This window comes from Eumetopias jubatus, unplaced genomic scaffold, assembly GCF_037043125.1.
Source record: "Eumetopias jubatus isolate StellerSeaLion01/CBP00866 unplaced genomic scaffold, mEumJub1_p1.0 scaffold_15, whole genome shotgun sequence".
Classification (NCBI taxonomy): Eukaryota; Metazoa; Chordata; class Mammalia; order Carnivora; family Otariidae; genus Eumetopias; species Eumetopias jubatus.
In genome coordinates, this window is record NW_028274821.1 from 44,588,820 (window position 1) to 44,615,647 (window position 26,828).

General features: G+C 39.3%; 1 protein-coding gene across 1 annotated transcript in view; it reads left to right on the forward strand.

Annotated features, from left to right (window-relative positions):
- Positions 1-26,828, forward strand: part of ADAMTSL1 (ADAMTS like 1) — a 936,829-nt gene that overhangs the window by 705,693 nt on the left and 204,308 nt on the right. The window contains exons 11-14 of the mRNA XM_088018750.1: positions 6,876-6,926; positions 11,441-11,645; positions 12,879-13,026; positions 15,974-16,058. Of these exons, the coding sequence (XP_087874876.1) occupies positions 6,876-6,926; positions 11,441-11,645; positions 12,879-13,026; positions 15,974-16,058 (489 nt within the window). The remainder of the gene's footprint in view (positions 1-6,875; positions 6,927-11,440; positions 11,646-12,878; positions 13,027-15,973; positions 16,059-26,828) is intronic.

Here is a 26,828-nt window from a genome sequence, read left to right on the forward strand (position 1 = left end):
CAAACTAGCTCATTACTACCAATAATCACTTGTTACATCTTACACTTTTGAAAAGTGTAATTATTTATGCAATTCTCTTAATTAACTTGTGGGCTAATGGAACAGGTATTATCATCATCCTCCATTTTAACCTCTATCTATCACTTTGGCTTTACTAGCTAGTAACTTCTTTACTTCTCTAGACCCGAGTTTTGCCATTTGTAAAATGAGTATAATATTCCTGTAAGAGAGTAGCTACGAGGATTAAATGAGATAATACATATAAAGCTCTTAGCAAGGTGCCAAGCACTCAGCAGAAGTCAGCTATCATTATCAAATTGAGAGCCAAACCTGTAAAATGACTTGCCTAATGTTACTTCTTTATGAAGTTGATAAAGTGCTTTTACATCCATTATCTCAGTTCAGTTTTACAATCCCTGGGAGGTTAGCCGGACAGAGATTATTATCTGTTATTTCCAGATAAACAAACTGAAGGCTAAAGAGGCTGAGTGATCTGCCCCAGGTTAGATTGTGCAAAAGAAAGCTAGGTTGTAAGTCTAAGTGCTTCCAGTTCCAGACCTACCTCCTCTACTACGTAAACTCAGGTGACCCGATTCATGCCACAGATACCTTATTCTTCATGATGCCTTTAGCACCCTGTAATATCTGGTTTAAGCCCAACATAGACCCCCACAACCAGTACAGTACTGGCAACTTTACATGTCTATGCGAAGTTTGGTCCCCTGGGTCTTTGAAATGACCACACACCTAGGTTAGACAAGCCTCTTTTATATAAGCATAAATACTGATATTTACTCAATCCAAATAGTGACCAATCACTTGGGAAAGTAGAGTGAGAGATAAACAAAGCCCAAGGAAATATTAGTCCCACTTACTTAAAAGCAGTTCAGAAATTGCATTCATTAATATCAAGAATATGGAACCACAGAAATAGCAATGTGAAGAAATATTAACATATGGGGTCAAATGATCAAAAACTCTCCAGTGGTTTTATAGCAGAAAAATGAATGTGTGCCTTAAAATTTTTTTCAAAACCTGGATGATGAAACAAGGTTCTTTTGGTCTGGGTCCAAAAAGATAGATGAATATTGCCCTAGTAGGTACAATGGTTTAATAAAAGATTGTGACCTATTGACAGAATATTTGCTCATTCGCCAGATCCCATCTTGCACAGGGAAGCCCATGGTGCTTTAAGAAGTCACCAAACATTAGAGTAGGAAAGATTTTGAGATGATCACCTAGTTCAGTAGTTTTCAATTTGTGGTCTACAGAGCTGCAAGTTCTGCCTTCAGCAGCCACTAGGAAGAGAAGAGGTAAGATAGAGCTCCATGAGATGGGTTTCCAAGCCCCCAGTGCTACTTCATCTTAAAACTCCTGACTTCATCCAGTACTTATATGTGGCAGAAGTCCAAATGTAAGGCACTCGAGATCAGAAAGAAGTGACAGGAGAACTGACTGTCCACCTCCCAGCTCCTCAGGGGGTCCTTTTCCTCATTACACCATGATCCTGTGTGCTCTACGACCCAAGAAAAAGTGAACGCTTGTGTCTTTTCCAACTTTTGGTCACTTCTCTCCTGCCCCATCCTAAACTTAGGAAGAGATTGGTTTCTGCTGCCCCCAAGTTGTCAAGAGAAGATGAGATACACTCTTCTCTGCCGGAGCTCCCTCCACGACCCACAATTTCATTCATTTTTTTAACTGAGAGCCTAACTGGTACAGGTTTGGTGCTTGGTGCCATGGCAAAGGCAAAGAAAAATCAGCTAGGGTCTGGGCCTGCACCACTGCCCAGAGTGAGTTGTATAGTGACAAAGCATCAGGATATCTGAAAGGCACAGGAGACAGGAAAGAGATCTTTTCAAGCTGTCATGCTATTTCTGGGAGACACCAAATGGAGGAGATGCAGAGGTAAACCAAGCAGGCTAGAAGCACAGGTGTCCTCAAGCTGTCCTCTCTCCGCGCCAAATCCCCCAATCACCTCTGCTACCAGAGCAGCCTTCCTTAACTGCCAACCACCCCCCGTCAAAAAAACCCATCTGCCCCCTCGAACAGATGGCAGAACTAGAGGAAGGCAGGGAGTGGGACTAAAAATGTCCCCAGTGAGTGACAGTCTGTTGGGGAGTTTCTTTGACCTGGTTTTGTTTGTTTGCTTCAATTCTGGATGGTACTGCTTGCCTTTATGTCTGCATACCAACAGCATGACTTCATTGAGTGAATATGCACTAATTGCCTCTGCCCAGGGCATGGTGTTAAGAGATCCAGTCGAGAACTGATATGGACTCTGTCCCATGGTATTAAACTAAAGAAAACTTATACATAATTAGAACTTAGTAGATACTTAAAAGTACCTTAAAAGTGATGAGTGGAGTTAGTGCAATGGGTGTTTGGAAGAGGAAGAGCGAAATTCTGGCCAGATGTTGAGAGGGAAGTTAAGGACAGGCTTTAGAAAAGGTAGCCCTTGACTGAGAAATTTCACTGGGCGACACGGGGCCACTGAAGACTTTTGAGTTGGGAAGTAAAATATTGGCTACCGCGACAGCAGTGAGCAGGCTGGTGTGGAGAAGGCAGTGCCTGCAGGCAGAGAGCTGTTAGCTGACCACTGCAAGAGGGCCCAGACTTGTGTCACAAGGAGATGTGCTTGGCCAGACTTGACAACCGGCAGAGCGGAGTGTTGGTAAGGAGCACAGGGACGAGAAGCGACCGAAGATGTCCCGTAGTGTCTAGCCTGGGTGGATGGGAGGGTGGTAGCGCTCTGAACAGCAGCAGTGACCACGGGGGAAGATAATGAACTATCTGGACACATTGAGCCGGACAAAGCTAGAGCATATCCAGCTGTCAGGAAGTCAGCAGTGAGGCTCTGCAGCTCAGGAGAAGAAGCAAGAGGCCATTAGAGATTCACAGAAAGGGACATTTAGCACCATGAAAAGGACTTGTTATGGTTCATTTCCTTTATAAAAAGAACTCAGAACCCCACGAAATAGGCTCTCCTAGAGATAGTTCCATTAGGCTTTTTCTTGGAGAGAGGGATTTACTAAATAGTGTGAGCCTGAATATGGATTGATTTTTAAAGCCATTTAAAGTCAGGGATGCTATTCTAAGATAGCTTCTGAGATGATTTCAAAACAGACTTGATAATCTTTAAGTGACACTTGGGATTTGAGGTGATGGCCTCATTTCATCCATTTATACCATATTTTAAAGTGTTCCTGCCTTACACTTTCTCAGACTTGTATTTTGTCTTGCCTGAATATTCTAATTCCTGTGACTATACATTATAGAAAACTCAGAAAACAGAAAAACGTAAAAATACAAAGGCAAACACCAGGAACTAACAACTGTTTTTGGTCTTTTCCTAATATATTTCTGTGACATAATTATACTTATGTATAATTACATACTTATTTATATGTATTTACACATATATAGACACATGGGTACAAAAATGATTATATAGATTTATGAACACGTGAATTTTCTTAGTATCGTGGTTCACATGGTATGTTCTACTTTGCATTGAATTTTCTTCAGTTGACATTATATTTGAATATTTTCTATGTCATTAAAAATGGCTCAAAGGCTTCATGTTTATGACTGCATAATATTTCATTACATGAGCCTGTCTTAACATGGAAGCATTCTCCCACCATTGGGTAGTTCATCAAGGGGTGTACTTTGAGAGGATGAGGTACCAGGTCTTTTCTGCTTACACCACGTGAGTCTAGAATGACCTCATCATCATCTTCGCATTTTCTCACCACAATCCCTGATGGTGGGGAGTCCAGCGGTGTCCAGTCGTTGCCCAGTGTAAGAAGGGCATGAGGGATCAGAATAGTTAAGGCAATGAAGAATGCATGGTTTTACCCCAAACCAACTGTTTTTTACATCGTCTCTTGTGATCATTTTTTTTATTGTTATGTTAATCACCATACATTACATCATTAGTTTTTGATGCAGTGTTCCATGATTCACTGTTTGTTCACAACACCCAGTGCTCCATGCAGAACGTGCCCTTCTCAATACCCATCACCAGGCTAACCCATCCCCCCACCCCCCTCTTGTGATCATTTTTTTAAAATTATTTTTGCCTCCTTCACCACTTCCCACCTATCATGTCTGAATGCAAGCGCATGCGCACGCGTGCGCGCACACACACACACACACACACACACACACACACACACGACCTAAACATGGGAAGAGCTTCTTAAAGTCCCTGAATGGCATCCTTTTCATCATTCTTCAATATGTACACTTTGCCTAAGAAAAAGATCAAGTGTCTTAAAGGTAAGCAATAGGAAGTTACATTTAGGCCACAGCGCCTACCCTTCTGTGACAGTGTGGTGAAAGGCCAGGGCCATGGCATGAACCCCTAGAGAGAGCAGAGCCCATGCACATGAGCATGCATTAACAAGACTGGACAGAGCACCATTGTTTTGATATCTTTCTGTTTTCACAGGTGCCATAGAATGATTTTATGAGTCTTCACCATGACCCATGCCATAGAAAGACAAATATAGCTATAGTTTTGCTGAATCCAGGTTTAAAGCTCCTTGTGCAAACAAAAACACAATTTCTAAATCAGTCCAAAGCAAAGCCCAACATCTTGAATTCTATATACACTCCCTTTTATTTCCCTTCTTCTAGCCTGTTTTCTTCAATATCATTGCCTCCATTTTAAATATCATCAGTTGATAAATCAATTGGCAGAGCTCTGTAACAGTTCATTCAAATATTGAGGATAACAAATCATAGCTATAAAATTTTTCAGAACAGACGACAACAAACTGTTTTTCATTTAGAAGGTGGTGTAGGCATGAGTAAAAATACTAGGGCTAGCTCAAATATAACTGCAAAGTCAATTTCAGTGATTTCTTAATTAACTGCTATTAGGTGTATATCCAAAGTTATTAGAAGAACTTTGGAAGGTTGGAATTCTTTAAAAATATAGCTCTTTGAAAAAGAAAATGCCCTTAATTACTAGACACAAGAATTATTGGAAAGAGATCACATGATTATAATAAAAGATAGGATCAGCCTTTCACATTCAGTTTGTCTGTCAGAAGAAGGCAGAAAAGAAGGGACGTTTCTCTAACTTGGAAAAACAAGGAGAAAACGTTAATGTTAGCACTCATTCCATTTTTCTGTGAGAGCCGTGGGATTTTGACTTTCCTCAAAAGGCAGCATCCAGTTTCATGAATATTGTTATTTTATGGGAATGCCCATCCATACACAATGAAAATCTAGCCATGCAAATGAGTACAAAAACTTTAATCATACAGATAAATATAGAAAATTTAGTCATGTAAGATAAACAAGTAAATTAGTATGCCAACGGTTTTCTCTCTGGGAATAGAAATCTTTCGTAGCTTTGTTTCCCATTGTCTTTTAAATTTAATTTTTCTCATGTATCCTGGTACCTTTCAGTCATTTCTTCAGAAACTACCCTCTTTATCACCCCCTCTTATTTATGATGATCTCCAGTCAGTGCTGTTTTTATCTGTCTGATCCATAGTACACCGAGCTCACCCATTTTACCCAAAAGCTTAGATTTGCTAGCCATCTAAAAAGAATATATTATGCCATGCTATATCAGAGAATGAGATTAAAACTGAAGCCTTTATTTATTTAAATACAAATATCAACATTTACATCAAATGTGGATATATAAAAATATGCACCCATCCATTTCTCCCAGGAATACATAGAGAATACATGAATTCCTTCCGTATTCAAAAGAGAGACTTCCTATCATTTGTCAGTTGCAAAATAAGTATCTTCTGCTCCTGCCCTACCATGTTCTGTCCCAGCGTGACAGCTGTGTATTGAGCTCTCTCTGTCTCCCACTCTTGATGGAGGGTCTTTTATAAGAGCCCTTTTATCTGAGACCAATTTGTCATAAATATTCCACAAGCCAGGGGACGCTGCAAGAAAATCTTGCCAGTTGGAAGCTTTAGTTGAAATCAGTGAGGTAGTTCAGTGTAGTTTATTAGAGTACATAAGGCCTCTGGGGACTTCCGCACAGCCTATAGTATCATTTCTTGTGAATCCATTAGCCATACACCCTATAAAGTCATTCTTATGGCTCATTTAGGCTCTATCTCTGAATCTCACATGTTTCCCAGGGCACTAGATACACTAACAACAGTCACAACCATCACAACCACCGCTGAAATAGCAGTTAACATAATATCACATTACTATAGACCACAAAAACGATTTTTCATTTCTTTTTATCTATTTTAACTGCCCTGCCTTTATTTTGGTAGGAAACTTGCTTTTGTTGCTAGTTGCCTACTACATTCGCTAGTTCTCCCTCCCTTTATAGCAATAACCCAGTGACTGCTTTCTAGATATTTACTAAAATCTTTAGATATGCCAAGAGAAGAAACCTATTTGCTAATGCACATGCCAGAGTTTTGTCGATCCCCAGGTACAGACTCTTATACAGAGCTCTCTCTTTCATCAGGAGTGAGACAGTAACTGTAATTGCTTGCTGAGCATCTGGAAGTAACATTAATAATGATGATAATAATGACCTCATAGGATGTATAATTTGGGGGATTAAAGAACATTTACAAGCTTATTGTGTCATAGTTAATGATGAGGTGCCAAGTTTTCTTGCCACCACCCTTCCCAGTGGTATTTCCTGCTTGGATCAGAGAACTAATTATAGTAAACGGTGCCCTTTCAAAGAACTTGCCCCATCCTCATGCATATGCTAGTATAAAGATACTGAACTGTTGTAGTGTTGTTTTCAGAGACAATATATTAATGTTGTTTTGCATTTGTCTAACAAAATTTGTATAATGTAATCATTTAGTGTTTATTTTATTGTGTGTACCTTCTACTCAGAGGGTTGGCATTATTGTTCCTAACAGTGACGGATACAAGCAGATCATGCCTTATGACCTCTACCATCCCCTTCCTCGGTACGTAAATCAACCATCCTGATGCTAGAATTAGTAAACCAGCCTTCTGCTTCTTTTATATATCTATGTAGACGTAGATTGTGTGTTTTTCTGTAAAAGTAAGATGGTAGATAGTATATTTTGCAACCCATCCTGAGCTCTGCTTCTGGATAGTACTGGGCTGCTCAGACTCTAAGCTTGTCATTCAAGAACCATTTTAAGATAGGATCCTATGACACTGAAGCGGACACAGTCATTGACTCTGATTAGATACAGTGTACGGGTTATGTTGTGTCTTTGTTTCACTCCCTTTGTCCTCTTCTGTTTCTCTGCAGTAGGACCCTAGACATTAAAGCCCTGTTGCTAACTGTTAGGGAAACACAGCCTGAAGTATTATCACAGTACCGCAAATGTGGGATTCCAGATGTGATACCACTCTGCAGAGGGGCTTTAAAGATCTTCTTTGTGTTCCAAAGAAATTATAATTGTGGATCAAAAGGCAATGTTTTCCCATCCTTATTGTTCAGAACATTTGGGGGACATTTTTTTTTTTCCAAAACATCCAATTCCATGCACTGTGTTGCTTTTTAAAGTACAGTCTTTTTTTTTTTTTTTAACTAGACAAAAACATGAAAGTGAGGAACTTTTAAGGGAACTTGTTCTCTTTATTGATATATTCATACGAAAACTGGAGAGGCTCAAAAATATGCTAGCTCCTGAGTATATGGTCTCCCACATTGGAAACAGCTCCCCAGGCAGCAGAAATTAGAAGCGGGCTTGACAGAACCCCTGTGCTAGGAGACGCCTTTGCTCCCTTGGACTCTAGGACAGGAGTCCTCTTCGCTCCCTTGGACTCTAGGGCATCAGCTGCTATTTAGAGCCCAGAGTTTCCATCAGATCGCAAATGGTGCAAATAAGCCATGGTAGTTTTCTGAATCTCAAACCGAACGAAGCCTAGAAAATAATTTTATTCTGAACTGCAAAATAAAACAAAGTTTGATTGAAAATCTACAAAAGCTTCATGAAATGGAATCCAAACAGGGGCCCTTGAAGTCGTTGAGTTCAGCTCCACAGAAGTGCTTCCCTGTCGTACTCCTTCCAAGCAATCACACCCTTACACCCTACATGTATACATGTATGTGTTTACACTAATATACAGATATGTGCATTTAGTGCATATGTAGTCCCACAGCGGTGTACACACAGACAGATATTTAGATTAATACATGTACACCAGCACAAGCTGTCATCCAGCCTCTACTTAACTACTTCCAGTGACTGGTAGAGAACTCACTTTTCACCATCCTAATGGTAGCATGTAGAGAGGGGCATTGGATTTATACTCCATAGAGCTGTTTGGGGGTATTTTTTAAGTTCTTCCACTAAGGGTTTACCTCATTAATCAGCTCCCTCCCCCTTTTCTATGACTATATTGATAAAGATGATACATGACTTTAGGATGCTACTGATAGATCATTTTGCTGGCTTGATCCAGAACCAAACTTCTATAGTAAATGCTTCTTGACAAAAAGAAATGGAATGAAAATATAACAAGACTAAGTTAACTGAACCAAGATTTCATTTCATTTCAGTTTCTGTATCTGTAGAATAAGTATCCACAGGACACACATATCTGTTTGTGGGAAAGCCCCAGAATATTTTACAATAAAAGCAAAGTTGGGTGTCAGGGGTGAGCAATGTCAAGTTTATGTTTTTCTTGTAATAGCACTCCTAAGTTTCTTTCATATCTATGATCTCTCTTATTTATATTTCTCTGGTATGACTAATGCCCGTCTTAGGTTAAACTTCATTTCTTATATGTCTGATTTCCCCCAGATGCCAAAAGCCCAGTATTCTCAATGACAGATTGAAATGAGCCTCCTTAATGTTATCCTGTGTACACATTGGCCTGTCTGTGCATCACAATGGAAAGGGGCAATCGCAAATAAACAGACTGTATTTCATACTCCTTGCACTTCTGTCACTGAGCTAATTCTAAAGTTAGATATTCTGCTTAATTGATAAAATCTTAGTAAATGGAAGAATTTCTGCAAATATGTTTTTCCAAGAAGACTTGAGTCTCAAAAATGACCCAAAGTTAAGAACTGAGGCTCAAAAATGATTCTCAAATGGCAGCTACCTTCTGATCAAGGCAGAAGGCTTTACATATTGATTATTTAAATAGGTTTGACAAAGCCCAGTTAATGAATTTTTAGATTTTTTTTCTTGCTTTCAGTCTTTGACTGGAACACATATGTGAACATAATAGAAGAATGGAGTCTCATTAATTCATAATTAAAATATACAAATTTTCCACATCACTCTTAGTTTTGAGAATTTCTTAAACTAAACACACTACATGTTTAAAAAATTAAAAGCCATTGGAGTTAAAATATGTGATATATGAACTCATTTTTTATTCTTCCAGGACAGGAATCTTGGATATGTGCTTTTTTCCCCCCCGCCAAGCACTTACCTGGTCCTTGTTTTAAGATATTCTAACTGATGCCTTCTCTCAGCTTTTATTATACTTTCTTTGAAGCACTCAGACATGTTTTGCCTTGAAATTCCACATAACCCTATTATTATGTCAGGATTCACACAATAATTTTTCACATATAGAACTATAGTGGTAAGATGGACCCATACTAAAAATTCTTAGAATACTATTAGCATCATTTGTCTTTCCGTGATCACTGACACTGAAAAGGATACTTATTACTGTTTGTGAAATTACGCTATGGGTCAGGTCCAAATGTTGAGACAGAAATTAATCACTCTCTCTTTAGAAGGGTCAAGTTTAGGTACGTTAGAGTACCAATTAGAAAGTGTGCTCTTTTTACGGCATCTTAATGTTCTAAGAGACTAAATGTACATTCAAAAACATAGTCCCACTTCACTGTCAGATCAAATCTAACATGAATGTGTACTTATATATTCAGCCCAATTTCAGTGGGAATCAGACCCGTTATCCATATCCAGAGGGAAGCTCTCCAGGTATTTACATGGAGATAAATGAGAATCGGTCTTACCTTTTGGAAGAGAGGCCTTCTACAGAGCTCTTCGTTCTCTTGAAAGGGCTCAGCAAGTCTCCTAAGGGCTAAACAGAGGGCCTCAGTTTCCCCATAATAGCATTTTCTTTTGTCTCTCCCGGGGAAATATGCATAGGAAAATATTGTACTTGGCAGCGTGTTTAAGCTGTTGGTAGTAGAGAGAACAGTTGTTGCCTAGACTCAAACAGTGCAGAGAAAATGTGGAGGAAAATCCTCTGTTAACTGGGAAACACACAATATCCAGGCTCGTGCAGAAGAGAAGTCAGGTTCCCACTATACATGAAATCCTACTTACAGAATAATTGATGTCTCCATGATATGCCCATGCAATATATTTACATTTAACTTTTCAAGTAGATCAACTTGGTGACATTTAGTTTATCTCTCATTAAAATTATCTCTCTCCTAATTCTAAGAGAAATCTTAAAGTTCCTTTGCATTCCTCATCCACAAGCAGAATATATGCAAGAAAGACAAGCTCCGTCCCAATACTTCTATTTTTAAAAATTCTACCTTCTCTAAATCTGCAGGAGGAGAGAAAAGAATCAGGCAAAGATCTCTCTCTGCATCTGGTCCCAAATGCTTCGGAGCTGTGTAGAGATCTAAAAAACCCAATGGAATTCTCTTAAATGTTACTGATAATATTACAATTTTCTCCCTTACGTAACTGTATCTTTAGATTCCGATGCCATCGGCCTTCCAAGCCAAACCAAACTTTCTTCACAATTCCAACAATTCTTTATCAGGGGAATGCTAACTGCCAGTATCCCTTATCAGTTAGGGAATGAGAAGATAATGCCTCACATTATTACTTTTGCTCCTTAGTGTAATGATGGCCTAGTTTGAACATCAGAATTGTGCTGCACCCATGTAGTCCCAAAGCTGATGATTGTAGAAACAGGGGACAGGGAATGAATGTTTGGTTTGCCTGGATCATTCATGAGCTTCTCATGTAAAAGTATCCAGAAGCGAAGTGACAACGTATTGCATTGAAAAGAGAAAGTATCGGCCCAGGTGCAAACTATTAACTTTAAGTGAGTAATCAGTTTTAATCTTGACAAAGATATTTAATGGGATTTAGTGAATATATATATAACATAGATACAGGATATATATTTACAAAGTACGAAATAAGATAAATATTATACCCAGAATATATATTCAAACTATAGGGAGAGGGACTGAATAGCCCTCTTTGGAGTAGGTTACAGACAGCACGGGTAGCCCTGTGGACAGCTCTCCAAACAGTAATTTCTTATATTCGCTTAGAGCTTCAAGGTTTTCAGAGCACTTGTGCCAACATTGAATCTTTCACTCTCACTCAGCAGATCTTAGGCACTAGACGGCTTTCAGATCTCTTGACTGTAGCCTCTCAGAACCCGATTGCCCCAATAGGCACTGGGAACGGGGTTGGTCGGAAAGGTCACTGAGGAGGTTTGGCAATGTGCATGTCCGCCCTGATGACTCCCCTTGCTTCTGTAGGTGGGAGGCCACCCCGTGGACCGCGTGCTCCTCCTCGTGTGGGGGGGGCATCCAGAGCCGGGCAGTTTCCTGTGTGGAGGAGGACATCCAGGGGCATGTCACCTCAGTGGAAGAGTGGAAATGCATGTACACCCCTAAGATGCCCATCGTGCAGCCCTGCAACATTTTTGACTGTCCTAAATGGCTGGCACAGGAGTGGTCTCCGGTAACTGTGCCCTCTTTCTTTGTTCATTAGGAGAGTAAGTCCACTCTTCCCTCTCATCGTCATGACCCCACCGGCTACCCTGTGCAGCTCCCCACTTCTCTTGAGGTGTACCGGGTTAGCTCCTGATGTAGGCACGCCCCAAATCCAGCATAGCCAAAAGTAAATGAGTAAATATGCCTAACTTCAAGTCACTTTGAGAAGCCTCTCTCGCTCATAACATTCCCTCAAGTGGCAAAGAGAGGCAAGTGTCTGTCAAGAGTCACTGAGGCCAAATGACTGATCCTGAATGTCCAGAAGCTGCTCTGATGATAGAGCTCAGTAGACCATGGTTTGGTTTTATTTTTTTATTTCTTATACTTTGTCTATATCCAAAAAGGGTTTGAGTAGATTCCAATTAAAACTATCTGTATTATTCATTGGAAAAAAAAAAATGAACTGGAAATGGCAAAATAATTAGAATGAGGATGAAGTAGGATAATTAAAAGCAGAACATTCTAGAACGTTAGGGAAACTGTTGCAGCAGCTTAAATAATATGTTACTTGGGGTTTCCTGGCTGCTACTGCAAAAGGTTTGAAATGGCAAAAGAGATAGAAAGATGAGGAGGTAAACCACTGTGCCCCGAGCCACAGAGACGGCAAAAGACTTCTCACTTCACTATGTGGCTTTGGGGCAGCAGGATCAGAGCTGTGACGTTTCTCTCTATCTAGACTTGCTCCCTGGCGTCTAGAAGCACTGGAGGTGCCGTCTACATCTGGCCGTTGAATCAACTCCCTGAAACATTTTTGACCATGTCAGTATAATCAATCGCATCAGCCATGCTGCAATACAAATTTACTATGATGGCAGTTTGCAAAGTGTTAATGTCTATGTGGGAGCTAGCAAAGTGACTAAATACAGTTAAGATGCAGTGTTAGTGATCAAAAGTGAACACACTCTACAGTTTCTTTTCTCCTTCTTTTTGCTGCTTGGTTTGGGACTTGGCACGCAGTGGGTGCTTAAGGAATGTTGCCTAACTAATCTAAATCTGAAAAATTGAAAGTGATTTAATTTTCAGCCAGCTTCACCCTAAATAGCCAAATAGAACAAAGACTCCATGAATGGTAAGAAATGGTACAAATCCACCGGGAGTCCTTACCTAAAAGCAGCCCTTTAAAGAGTCTCAGGTGAGAAACGAGGCAAAGTAAACAAAAGGCTTTGCTATGAGTCTCCTCTCTCTTGCATTCTCCTTCCAGTGCACCGTGACATGTGGCCAGGGCCTCAGGTATCGGGTGGTCCTCTGCATCGACCATCGTGGAATGCACACAGGCGGTTGTAGCCCCAAAACAAAGCCCCACATAAAAGAGGAATGTGTCATACCTACTCCCTGCTATAAACCCAAAGGTAACTCAACAGGTGCTCTGTTATCAGTCTTTTCATTGTTATGTGTCTTCGGGGACTGTTTGAAACTCCTTGGGATATTTTTTTAAATATCCCGAGTGTTCTTAGTAACTCTTTCCTGTAGCTTAGACTCTACTAAGCGGACTTAACTCTTTCTAAAAACCTTTCCACTTGTTTTGCTTGCAAATTATTCTTAAGTACTACATATTTACATAATTCTCCCCTGGATCCTAAAGCTGTTTGATGACTGTGGCTGAAAACTATCAGCTACATCTGCTTAAAAGGAGGTATTATAGGGATGTTGGAGAAATACATGTGTGATTTACTAGTCACATTTCTTGCTGTTAAAAGTAATGCAGTGAGGGCACCTGGCTGGCTCAGATGGTTAAGTGTCTGCCTTCAGCTCAGGTCATGATCCCCGGGTCCTGGGATCAAGTTGCACAGTCGGGCTCCTGGCTCAGCGGGGAGCCTGCTTCTCCCTCTGCCCCTCTCCCTGCTCATGCTCGTGCTCTCTGTCTCTGTCTCTGTCTCTGTCTCTCTCTCTCTCTCTCTCATGAATAAATAAAATTAAAAAAAAATACAGTGAATCCAAGAGTATCTACTTTGGGAAGCATCAAGTACGTTAGGAGGCTTCATACTTCAAATTGCTGAAACAGAAAGGCGTTGCTTCCTATATTGAAAATTAAAACATTAATACGAGACTAGATTCCAGAATCATAATTTGAAATGGAAATCTGGAATAAATCAGAATTTAAGAGATACTGCAAATAATTTATAAAAAGTGAATTTTAGAAAATTTCTGCTGAGTGAGCAAGATTTATTATAATTACCCAGGGTCTCTCAGACTGGCATGCATGCTAACTGGACTTCTTTGCTGATATTGCTATCATCCGTGTCAAGGAAATAGAAAATGCCAAAGTCACAAACCAATCAGAAGTAGAGAACTCCTTATTATAAGCTATCCTATTATTAATATTAAATATGATTCCCTTTTGCTTCTTTTTAAAATTTTGTTCAGTTAGCCACTGTATAGTACATTGTTAGTCCCTGATGCAGTGTTCAATGATCCATTAGTTAAGTATAACACCCAGTGCTCATCACAGCACGTGCCCTCTTCAATACCCATCACCCTGTTACCCCCTCCCCTCCCCCCCGAAACCCCCAGATTGTTTCTCCGGGTCCATAGTCTCTCATGGTTCATCTCCCTCTCTGATTTCTCCCCCTTTGGATTTCCTCCCTTTCCTTTGCTTCTTAATTTATTTCTCTAACCATTACATTTCTTGGAAAATCAGCCACAGTGTAGCTCTTTATTTACTATAGGATGCCCTTGGTGGGAGTGAATGGTGTCATGAAATCTAAATGATATAATGGAAATAAAAGCAAAAATACCCAAAACCCTGATTCATTGTAATAAATGCGTCTCTCTCTCTCTCTCTCTCTCTCTCTCTCTCTCTGAGACTCAGTGTCCTCATCTGTAAAATGGGGCTAATAATAGTAACTACCTCAGAGATCATGTGAGTATTACATGAGAAACAGTGCAGACAGGGTGCTCAGCTCACTGCCTGGAATATAGTCAGTTCTCCACACATGTGATCTTCAACTCCTGACTATCATCGGCATCCTCAGATGCGGGAGGAAGAGGCCACCAGTACCTCTGACAGGATCTGCTTCAAATAGACAATAAAGTATCACATGCCTAATAGTACCAGCTGAATGCTTCCTCACTGAAACAGAAATAGCTCACCCTGTCAGATATGGCGTGGTTGACTGAGTCACTTAGTTGGGAGACGTGGGCTAGCTGTAAAATGATGTTTGCATGGGTACTGTGTCACTTTGTTTAAGTGTTAGCAAATCCTTCTGGCCTTAGCAGTATTACGTTTCTCACTCACTTTGTTTTCTGACTAGAAGAAAAGAAGTGATGCCCCTAACTTAAAATAGTCAATTATTTATTAGCTCTGTCTTTACCAAGCCACTTCAGAGAAAGAAAAGCAGCTTGTGGTTAACTATCAAGAATAAAATCTGGATTTTCACAACTAAGTAGTGAGTCTGGCTCTCTAAACATCATTAAAATGCCGTATAATTCTATGGTGTATGCATATAGAGACATATTTCTTTCATCTTTACAATTATATGTCATAAAATAGTGATAGAGCTTCACTGGCTCATACTATAAAGGCAAATATGCCTATAAATGATCCTAATAAATGTGTCAAAATGGGACTCTTGGCACTTACTTCTGTAGGAGCAGTTAGAACCTCTGTCTTTTTCTCCTTCATGGTTTTTTGTTTTTTTTTTTTTCCCCCAGGAAGCAGTTAGGAAGCTTGTCCTGAATTGTGTGGCCAAAAGCTAGATAAATAGGTGACGCAGTCAAATTATGGGTTATGGACCCTCGATTGCTCATATTCCGACTGTCCGTGAGCCCTGGGGTGGTGCAGAATGAGTCAGAGATCTAAAGCAGTGTTTTGTGAATTTCAGAGTGGCAGTTTTGTTTGTTTGTGACAATAAGGAATAGATCACACTTCACCAAAAGGAAAAAAGAAAAACAAGTCAGAATTTATTAAAGGATTACAGTATAATTTATTGCACTTCATGTTTGTCTTAAAAGATATTGTTCTATCTTTTTAACAGGAAATAGTGAAGAGATACTTTGATGATTCTTCATATTCATGTCAAGCCAGTGTTCCTAGAGTTATGACTCTCATAATAAAAAAACTCTCCTTTGCTCTTCCATGTAATAAAAGGGAAACATAAAAACATTTTAAAATATTCTTTTTTCTTGATATAACCATCATCAGACACAGAAATTTACCTAAAAACATCATTTGTGGTTATCAACATGGTTTCTAGGTAGTGCAAAATCAGGAACTGGTGAGGAGATGAAAAGAATTTCCCTAAAATTCCAAATTGGTTCTAACCTCTTCTCTTTTATATGCATGCACTTAATTCTCAGAGAAGCTTCCAGTAGAGGCCAAGCTTCCATGGTACAAACAAGCTCAAGAGCTAGAAGAAGGAGCCGCTGTGTCAGAAGAGCCCTCGTAAGTTTTAAAACCACAAGATGTTTTGCTTTCGAAACTGACCGGTTTTAAGAATGTAGTATCTCACTGAATGTGGCTTCCCTGGGTTTTGAACCAGGTGTAATCCTCTTGCCAAGGGTCAAAATGAGCCTTTGGGGCTCTCACATTGGAGATTTATCAGTTCCCAAGTGTTTCTCAGAACACGTGATCGCATGTTTGCTCTCTAAATACTTTTCAGTTTTGAAGTAAGAAAATGAAGGGGGAGTGTCTCCCCCTCTTCTCCAAAATCTGACCTCTTTTCTAAGAGGCGAAAGGTGAGAAGGCCCAGGCTCCCTCTGATGATGTAACATAGATTTGATGTGAAAGTCTGGGCAGCTTTTCACATTCCTTATATCCCAGCTTTGCAATATAGCCACTCACAAAATGTAAAGCGTAGATAAAATATGTCTGCAGGCAGAGGAAGTATATTAGCTTTTCTTCTCCCTTTCCTGCTGCGGTTGAGATCAAATGGATACCGATCTTTGCCCCACTTGATCACAGTCCCTTACCTGCTCAGTTTTATCAAGGCCATGAAATTTGCAAGACTACCAGGCATGGATTTTTTCAGATGCTCCAAAAGAGGAAGCAAGGAAGAAAGACAAACGATTGATTGATTGATTGCTTGCTTGATTAGTAACTATATATCAATTGTACTAGATACGTATATCTGCTGCATCATTTTTTAAAAATAAGGGAAAGCACTTTAATGATCTGTTTCATTTATGATCAACGCAGTTTCTCAGAGTGATGATTTTCTGGATTAATTTATTTAATAGAAGCCCTAGGCTCTGTGCTCTGCATTGGTGCATAAGACATGTTACTCACCCTCCAGGAGCTCAGGGTACAGCATGTAAGATATGAAATGGTTTCCAAATTCAACCCGTAGTTTACATTTCACCAGAGATATAAATTAACAGTGTAATCTATATATTCAAAAGCGATTTAGAATTTTCTCAGATCCATCCTGTTTGGATCTAAATCTGATATGGTGTGCCAGACCACAAATTGTGTCCCCGAATCACACCTTCAACAGCAAAAGATTGGAAAAGAATTTCAAAATCCAGATTGGTACAACCAAAGTTCATTTGTAAAGAAATACAATGTGTTTTTCAGTCACTTGGTTTCACATTAGGCAATGCATTTCTGACTTAAAAGGACAATAAGCAAAACCTACATTATTTTTGTACTATGAGGTTACCACAGCACCTTTTTCTACTTTTTGAAAAAATGACTTAAAAAAAAAAAGCCACTAACCACTGCAGAACTTTGGAGGAAAGTCAGTGTTCAAAGATCACAGTGCAACCTTTACATGAATATATGAAGGCTTGAAGCTTTTTGTTTCTCTCCTGCTAGTACCTGGCTGGACAGGCCTCCTTGCGGCTAGAGAGGAAGTAAGCAGTTTATTTTGGAGGGGGATTAGTTCTTTATCCACTAAGGTCCCATTTAAGACACAGAAAGATGCCGTGTAATTGGAACTAGTTGTTCCTTATACGTATTCTTAGGTTAGATACATTTAAAACCAGACATGTATTATTCTACTTAAATAAACTCTGCTCTCCTGTACACAATATTTTGTTGTTTGGTCTAAAGCATAATCCTATCTACGGTATCGCATTATAACCGATGCTAAATAATATAATAAAGTTGAAATTAAATCAAAACATCTTACATCAATAACTTAACGTCTTTCCCATTATTAGACACCTCTCAAGTGAAAGTATTAAGTGGAGTTTAATGCCCCTGCAGAAAGATTACATAGACCCTTGTCAACCATGTTTTGTAATGAGCGTTTTCCACTAAAGGTCTGATTAAGATGCATTATGTTTACCTTTAATCTTAATAAAATCCCTAAAGTAGTTAACCACATAGTTTTCACCATTGCAACTATAGCCATATATTAGATTATTAAATTTTACTCTTGGTATAATGGAGTTGCCATCTTGGCATGATTAATCTGAATTGAAGTAGATTGTAATTGGAGCACTGGTGCCGGGTTAAGGAAATGTATACTAATATGCTCAGAACAATAATTACTTTTATACCAAAATGAAATAAGTGACAGCTGTAGAATAATGTAATGAAAGGTATATGGTTTCCACATCTTAATGCACTTTACATGTTTAGCGCACTGAACCCTAGGAAAGGTCCTACATGTCACATTATTTTTTTATTGATTTTGAATTTAAAAAATATAATTTTGCATGGTCTTAATTCTTTCTTTTTTAAACCACATAGACTAGTTTCTAAATGTATGCAGCAACCTATAATTACTCTCCATAGTATAATGACAAAATGATATACTGTCAGCAAGTTCTTCCTTCCCCCCCCGACCAAAGAGACTCACATTGCTTAAATTAAATAGTAATGTTTAGAAGCTGTGGCCGGCACTTCTGAGCTGCTCAGAGAAGCACAAATCATGGTCTAGAACTATTATCTCTCACTTTGGCTCCAGCTAATAGAGTTCTGCAGTAAAAACGGTAAATATCGTTTATTTCTCCTGATGTAAAATAAAAATACTATCACCAGCCTGTCTCATTAAACAATATAGGAAAACCAGTAGCTTAAAATCTTTAGCATATGGAGATACTGTTATTGAATATTAGATGCTTGTGATAACCCCAAAATGAAAAAAAAAAATAATAATTGATTAGCACTCTGGCCAAAGATATGTTGGAAAGTAACCACTCTAAGGTATGTTTAGAAAAAAAACTCTGATTACAAAGTAAACACTGAACTTCCAAGAAATAACTAAAACTTTATAGAACAGAAGCGTGTACAAGTATGGTTGTTCCACTGAGCCAAATGCCATGCAGAAGATACACATGCAGATATCAGCCACATAGAATACCTGAAATAGGGTGCATGAGTGGCTTGGTTAAGCTGCTGACTTCGGCTCAGGTCATGATCCCAGAGTCCTGGGATCGAGTCCCGCATTGAGCTCCCTGCTCACTGGGGAGTCTGCTTCTCCCTCTGCCCCTCCCCCCGCTCGTGCGCTCCCTCTCTCTCTCTCTCTCTCACTCTCTCTCTAATAAATAATATCTTTAATAAAATCTTTTTAAAAATCAAAATAAATACATATATACACATAAATACATATAAATAAAACCTATTAGAAAGAATACCTGAAATAAGTGTCGCGATTAGGTCACGTTATGGTAATGCCCTTAATATGTTGAATTCATTGTATAAAGCTGCAGCTTTGTTCAGAAATACTTTCAGACGTTGACTGGTTTTTTTTTTTTCTAGCAACAGATGGGTTTATTTATGATGTATTTGATTCATACGGTGCAAAGGTAGGAATATCGTGGTGAATATCTTTTCATGATATTAAAAAAGTATTTCCTAACCTACTTGGGAGAGTCATACCCTCCAAATTGATTTTTCACTAGTGGCCGTGGTTTGTCTTGACCCAGGCACATGTTTGGGTTTTTTTTTGGTTTTTTTTTTTTTTAACTTTTTTTTTTATTATGTTATGTTAATCACCATACATTACATCATTAGTTTTTGATGTAGTGTTCCATGATTCATTGTTTGTGCATAACACCCAGTGCTCCGTGCAGAACGTGCCCTCTTTAATACCCCTCACCAGGCTAACCCACCCACACACTCGCATCCCCTCTAGAACACTCAGTTTGTTTCTCAGAGTCCATCGTCTCTCATGGTTCGTCTCCCCCTCCGATTCCCCTCCTTCATTATTCCCTTGCTGCTATCTTCTTTTTTTTTTTAACATATAATGTATTATTTGTTTCAGAGGTACAGGTCTGTGATTCAACAGTCTTACACAATTCACAGCGCTCACCATGGCACATACCCTCCCCAATTTCTATCACCCAGCCACCCCATCCCTCCCACCCCCCACCACTCCAGCAACTCTCAGTTTGTTTCCTGAGGTTAAGAATTCCTCATATCAGTGAGATCGTGTTTTTATCAGATTTGTCTGACAACATGCAGCAAGAATATTTAAGCCAGGTATTTTTGTCTCTCCTCATTGGACAGGACAGTGTGAACAAGATCCAGCCCTGAACGGAGACTAAGTCATGTGGGGCTTTAGCCAGGAAAGCTGATCAAGCACAGACAATCTTATAAATAAATACAGTAAGGTGAACTTGCCTCTGAAGATGCTTCCTAAGGAGTCCATAGAAATCCATGCTACTCAATTAACACAGAATGAATTATGGTTAGAGACGGACTTCTAAAAATAATAAGATTCTGGTCTGAGTTGCATTCTTGTGAGGCTAAGAGCCGTGCCATTCCAGCACTAGAAAGGGGCAGTTGGAATGATGGAATTCTCTTTTGCTGTTATGTGAAGTATGTCTTTTTAAATTTGCCTCCAGCTATGAAAGTATCATTTAGGATTCATCATTTATTTTATTTTTTTTTAGATTTCATAAGTTATTATTTTTCTTCTATCATTTTATTTTTTACAGTGTTAATGTTAGTTTCAGGTGTACAGTATAACGATTCAGCACTTCCATGCATCACCCAGTGCTCATCACGGCAGGTGCCCTCCTTCATCCACATCACCTATTTCACCCATTCCTCCCACCCACCTCCCCCCTGGTAACCATCAGTTTGTTCTCTATAATTAAGAGTCTGTTTCTTGATTTTTCTAGGATTTAAATGTCAGATTGAGTCCAGCTGGTTGCTTCCACTGACAAATATATGGGGAATAGATTTCTTAATCTTAATAGATTAAGCCCTCAGAATCTCACTCTTACTTGCTGAGGGATCAGAACTACAGTGTGGTAGTATAATTGTCTTCATTAATCAGGTAGAAGCTAAATACATTACTGACTTGATTTCCCATCTCCTATATTTAACTTACTTTGTGGAGTTATATGCAAAAACATGACAACCATCTCAGGCCAAGTACACACAGCGACTGCTTTGACAGCTTCATTTCTTGAACAAAAATGATAACTCTGGTGTCCTCTAGGACATGTGAAGGCAGCGCGTCTACTGTTGCTGTACAGGACGTTAATCAGCTGCCCTTCTTAATGAGCCTGATCCAACTTGGAATAGGAAGGAAATTGTTCACTTCCTTAACTCCTTCAGGCCACTAACAGGCCACTCAGTGCTCTGGAAGGCGTCATCTGTTAAGGGAGGCATAAGCAAAAGCTATGGCCTAGATGCTCCAGATGCTCTGCCTTTACTTTCTGCCCTCTGAATCAAGTCATTCCAGAAAGAGGGAGGGAGGACTACTTGGGTACCTAAGGAAGCCAATTTCCTCCCGGATTTATTTCAGCTGCCAGGAGTTCTGCTTGGATGGCTCCGAGGAAGCAACAGGAAGCAGGTGATTACTTTGGACACTAGGTAACCAACACCACCATTTCAACCAGCCAACCCTCCTGCAGACATTGGCACGTACCGGGTGCAGAGCCTTCATGCTGCCATCCTCTCAAAAGCAGGATTGGGTGGTCCTGTATGCCTTGATCTTGCCCTTAAAACATCTTGGGGTATCTCATCAGATTTTCAGTTAACAACTTTATTGCATGGTTAAGAAAACATTTTTGTGCTTCAACGCAATAGTCAGGCCTTAAGTGTATTGCCATAAATGACCTCGGTGTAAACCATTTTTTTAAAAAAAAAGGAAGAAGCAAAAGGAACACAAGGAGGCCAAAGGCAGCGGTAATATCTGGATGCCAGATGGCATCAGCTTAGTGATGGGGCCGATTCAATGAGAAGCAAAGGGAAATTCCTGTCATGCATCTGGGTGAACAGAACCCACAAGGAATTAGATACAGAAAGAAGAGGCAATAAGAGTAGCCATGGTGATCCTGGAGTCATTAAATGCCTTGTTTACCTTGTTGGAAATAGTATTTAAATATATAATATTTAAGCACATGTTTACATTAGTCCATATTTATATCCAGTAAAGTTGTCTGAGAATGTGGATGGCTTAACTCCGTGGTTAAGAATGTGAATTCATATTTTTTTTTTAAAAAGTGGCTCGAAATGTTAATTGTGTGACACGTGTTTTTATATTTTCCCCCAAAGAATATTCAAGGAATCAAACATTAGTAATGGATCCAGATACTTTTGCTGTTTATATCCTCAATGCAAGGTGCCTGAATTATTTTCTCTTCGTGAATCTCAGGCCACAGAAAATAAAAGGAATATCTCATATATACATCTATTTCTTAAGAATCAAAACTCATCTCATCTAAGATCAAGCAGTTTAAATACTATCTATAGATCATTAAACCGACATAAGGAATGTTCAAGCAGAATAGGGTTGAGCGTTAGAATTACAGGATGAAAAAAACACAAAAGCATTCAGTTTTGAGAATTGGCACATCGCAGAGCTAAAGCCCTATACTGGCCAGACTGAGTCAGCCCTTCCCCCACAATAGTCATGACCTCGCTCCCTTTCAACTCCTTCCTTTCTGTCTTCCTTCCCATCTACCCAAATCATTCTCTTCCATCATATCCTCTGCAACAGCACGCTTAATAAAAGTTCTCTGACTGATTATGTATGTTAGATGACTGTGGAAAGTCCATAGATCTGCTAAAGTGTTCACATTTCCTAATGAAAGAAGCTAAATTTGCTCATAAGTCACCTGCTCTGTGCCAAGCTTTGTGCCAGTTGCAAATACCATAAAAATAAACCCAGTAGTCCTTGCCTTCAAGGAACCTTGAGTGCATTATCACGGGAATGATAGAATTGTGTCCAAAGTGCTGAATATTGGTCATTTATCCATAGATTGAACAAAGGAGCTAGCTGTATTTTAAAAGTACAATTTGGTGTTTCGGTATGCACAGCGTGATAGTGTTATGGATTTAAAAAGAAGTGTAGGAGAATTATTTACTGAATTCCCAAATCCTCTCCACCACCATACATTCCTCTGAATTAAAATATTAGCATAGTTAAGCTAGGACGTGGTAATTCACAAATTTGAGCATAAATGAGAGAAGAATGCAATTTGCATGGAAAGAATTTGGGGGATGTTGATACGAACTGATGTTCGGCAGATTGTGATAGAACTTATTTGAATCTTTCACTCCAAAACCAGGACTTGAGGAAGGATTATTGGATGTTTCACATAGCCAATGACCAGGTCTTTTGTATCGGTATATGTACTTCATCGATCCTTACCTATACGTTGAGAACAGGCTGCAGAAACCATAGGTAATTTCCTAAAATATAAATTTTTTTCGATACACCATGCTGCCAACTATGTGAGCTGGTGAGGGGTAAGTCTGTGTGTTTGTGTGCTCAAACAAGGACACAGCCCTGCTGGGATCAAAGTAAAAAGCAGTTTAATTATTGATCAGACCTCCACGCAGGGCAGCAACTTGCACCAGCTGTGGTGAAGTGTGGGCTCTAGTGAGAGATTAGCCCGGTGTTCATCTTGGATCCACCACTAGCAACAGGAGACCCTGGGCAAGTCACTTAACCTTTTGGCTGCAGTTTCCTCATTTGCTAAAGGAGCATAATAACAGTACCTAAAACATAGGGTTATTACAAAGATATAAGTTAGTACCTATAAAGTACCTGGTATGCAGGAAGCTCTCTATACATGTTAACTGGGGTGATGATTGGACCTTTTCCAGCATCATGCATCTTCCTAGAGAAACTTTAAGGGAATAAAAATGTATAATACTCGCTTATTTACATATGGAGAAATTGAGGCAGATGTTGTATCTACTGGTATGTGAGAGAAAAGTACAATTCAACCCAAAATTCAGCCAGTGGTGCCCGAACTAACACCACCATCTTGCCTCTCTGCTGTACTTCAGAGCCTTTTTCCAGATTCACTTGTAAGCATCACACTTTGAATGGAGTTTATTCTAAAGGACAAAGCTTAGTTACCTTTATGTGAATAAAAAGGGACCTCTAGGGAATTGCAAAAATTAATAAGGAAAGTTTAGAAAATGCTTGGGTGGAAAAGCATCCGCTCTCAACTCTGGGTTAAATAGAGTTGATCCCCATAGATTGCTCCCAACGCGCACCGAGACAGAAAAATCAGTAACAAACTCAACAGAGCAGATGGAGCCATTTTTATGTAGTCATTAGAAAAGCCTTTATTGCAAACCAAGAAATTCTAAATTTGTCAGCCCCTCCCAACGTCTCCACTTATTGCTCATTCTGTAGCTACTTTGAGAAAGCTAAATCTGAACTATTGCTCAGCTGAGCCCCAGAGAGTGACAAAGACAAATTAATGGGATCCGTGTGTGCCAAAATAAAGTATGGACCCTGTCACCACCAATATATGTTAAGTCCATTAAGGTCATTTTTAATGAACTGAACTTTTCATTGGAAAGCTTTGCCAAACTTGTTGAATTAAAGGAAAGAAACCTTTACAAAATTGCAAAATAAATCAATTTCACTCCATGGAAAGAAAAAAAAAAAACGGTTCATGGAAAGTATTCTGAGTTTACAATATTTTAGATTTTTATCAAAATCAGGGAAATGATATACATTAAAAACTCCATTCTGGTATTAAGTTGAGAACTACAGATGCACTAATAGCATTGTAAGCTATAATGGCATGTGAGTCCCTGGGATGTGGCTTTTTAAATAATCAGCCTATCCTCAAGGAAAAATCCAACTTTTAAATTATGCTCTGTGTGCATAGGTCTGAAAAGCAGTCGGAGAGGAAGACGGTCTAAAACAACTCATGGACTCATTTTTTATTTGCGAAGAGAGTTAATTTGGCTCCATTTGTATCTGCTACATACAGTTAGTGGCCTATCTTTTCTTGAGTTTTAAATAGTAGACGAAAAAGAGGAGCTCTCCGTGGGTTCCCCTAACATAGGAACAACTCCAAAATGCCGCAGAGCCTTCACTGGGGTAGCTGCTTATATGATAAGACAATGTGAGATCAGCGTTATGTATAAATCACTGAAGGCAGCCTCCGGCTCACAGCTGCCCCAAGTCCTTTTCTTCTAGAAAAGATCATTTTTATTGAGATTAAATTGAAGTGTGATAGACACAGAATTTACACTTGCCTCAAGCTACATGATAACCTAATATCCCATCAAGACAAAATGAGACCAGCACATACTACCTGAGAACAGCTATAAGAAAAATAAAATGGAGAAGCCCACTACTGAATTTGGGGGCACAATAACTTTTATTAAAAGACCAAAAGAAACTTCTACAAGAGGAAAATTTTTTGTTTGCTCAGGCCAATACCTAGAACAGAGAGGTATGATTTAATTTCTTTGAGTTTCAAGACTATTGCCTCTTTAGCTTGCTTTCAGTCTTTGGACCCAAGAACAAACCCAGTACCAACTTTTACCCTTCTATGTATCTACTCATTTAAAAAGTGTATATTTATTATCTATTATGTGAAGTTCTGCCTTCATAGAGGTTTGGTATAGTAAGGGAGATAGTTATTACATAAAGATTCACACTTGATTTTTAGAGGCTGACAACTGCTCTGAGTAAATGAAGAGGGGCTCTAAGAGAGTCTTAACAGGAGCCCCAGCAAGCCTGGGGGGTTTCAGGAAGTCTGCTCTGAGAAGAAACTTGTCAACTGAGGCCTGGAAGATGAGTGGGAGTTATTCCAAGCTGAGAGAAAGAAGGAGAGTCATCCAGGGAGTGGCCCACCTGCCAAACTCTTGAGGCAGGAAAGAATTACACACATTTAAGTAAGAGGAGGAAGACTAGTGTGCCTGGAGGCTAGTGACCAGGGGGAGAAGAGCAGGAAATGAAGAAGGAGAAGGGTATAATGTAACCTTTGTAAGTAGTTTGGCTTTGCTTCTGGGTATACTGAGAAACAGTTAAAAGCTTTACATTTTAAGATCCCCCTGGCTACAGCAAGAAGAATGGCTTGGTAAGGTCTAAGAGAGAAAGAAAACAGACCAATGGCTGTTGGGGTGGTCGTGCAGAGAGGTAGTAGCTTCAGTGATTGTGGCTTCTGTGGCTGCCTGACAGCCAGTATGGTGACGTGGTAAAGAGCATGGATTCTGGAGTTCACTGCCATGGTTTGAATCCTGATTCTGCCTTTTTTTTTTTTTTTTTAACAGTATGGCATTAGAAATCTCTGTGCCCCAATTTTATCATCTAAAAATTGGGATGAAAATAGTACTGTTAAAACATAATTTTCAAAAAGGTAAAATTGTGATCCATGTAAATATAAAATGAGCACATGTCAACATTTTTATTTAACTCCTAAATCATTAAGGGAACCAGTGAGATGTTAAAACTTGTTCAAATCAGAATTGGATTTAGAAAAGTATGTATTTTCTACCAGACAAAATCCTTTGCATTGACATGAACAGAAAAAAATTTTCCATCACTATGGACTGGAAACATTTGTGTCATCACAGCCCTCTACAAGAAAACTTCTGTCTAGCCAAATACAAACAAAGACTCACACCGCCGTAGAATTAGGCAACCTCCCACCCCAAAAGTCTACTAGGCAATGTCAGCATTCCATTGAAAGGATCTCTTTTACACATTTCACAACATTTCTGACAGCATCCATCTCCTAACAATGTTAGGAGTTATGTAATGAGTTAATACGTAGAAAGGGCTTAAGGCACATCAGTAAACATTAGCTATTGTTGTTGTTGTTATATCAAGGTGGTGGTAGTGGAGATGGAGAAAAGTAAATAAATTTCAGATACATTTTTGAGGGAGAATTGATAGAATTGGGGAACCATTTGGAAGCAAGGAGTTGGGAAAAATGAGGGGTCAAGAATAACTCCTAAATATGTACTCGAGCAATTGGATGGCCAGTGGAATCATTTGTTGTGATGGAGAAGACTGGAAGAGGAATGAGACACTGAGGAGGGAAATCA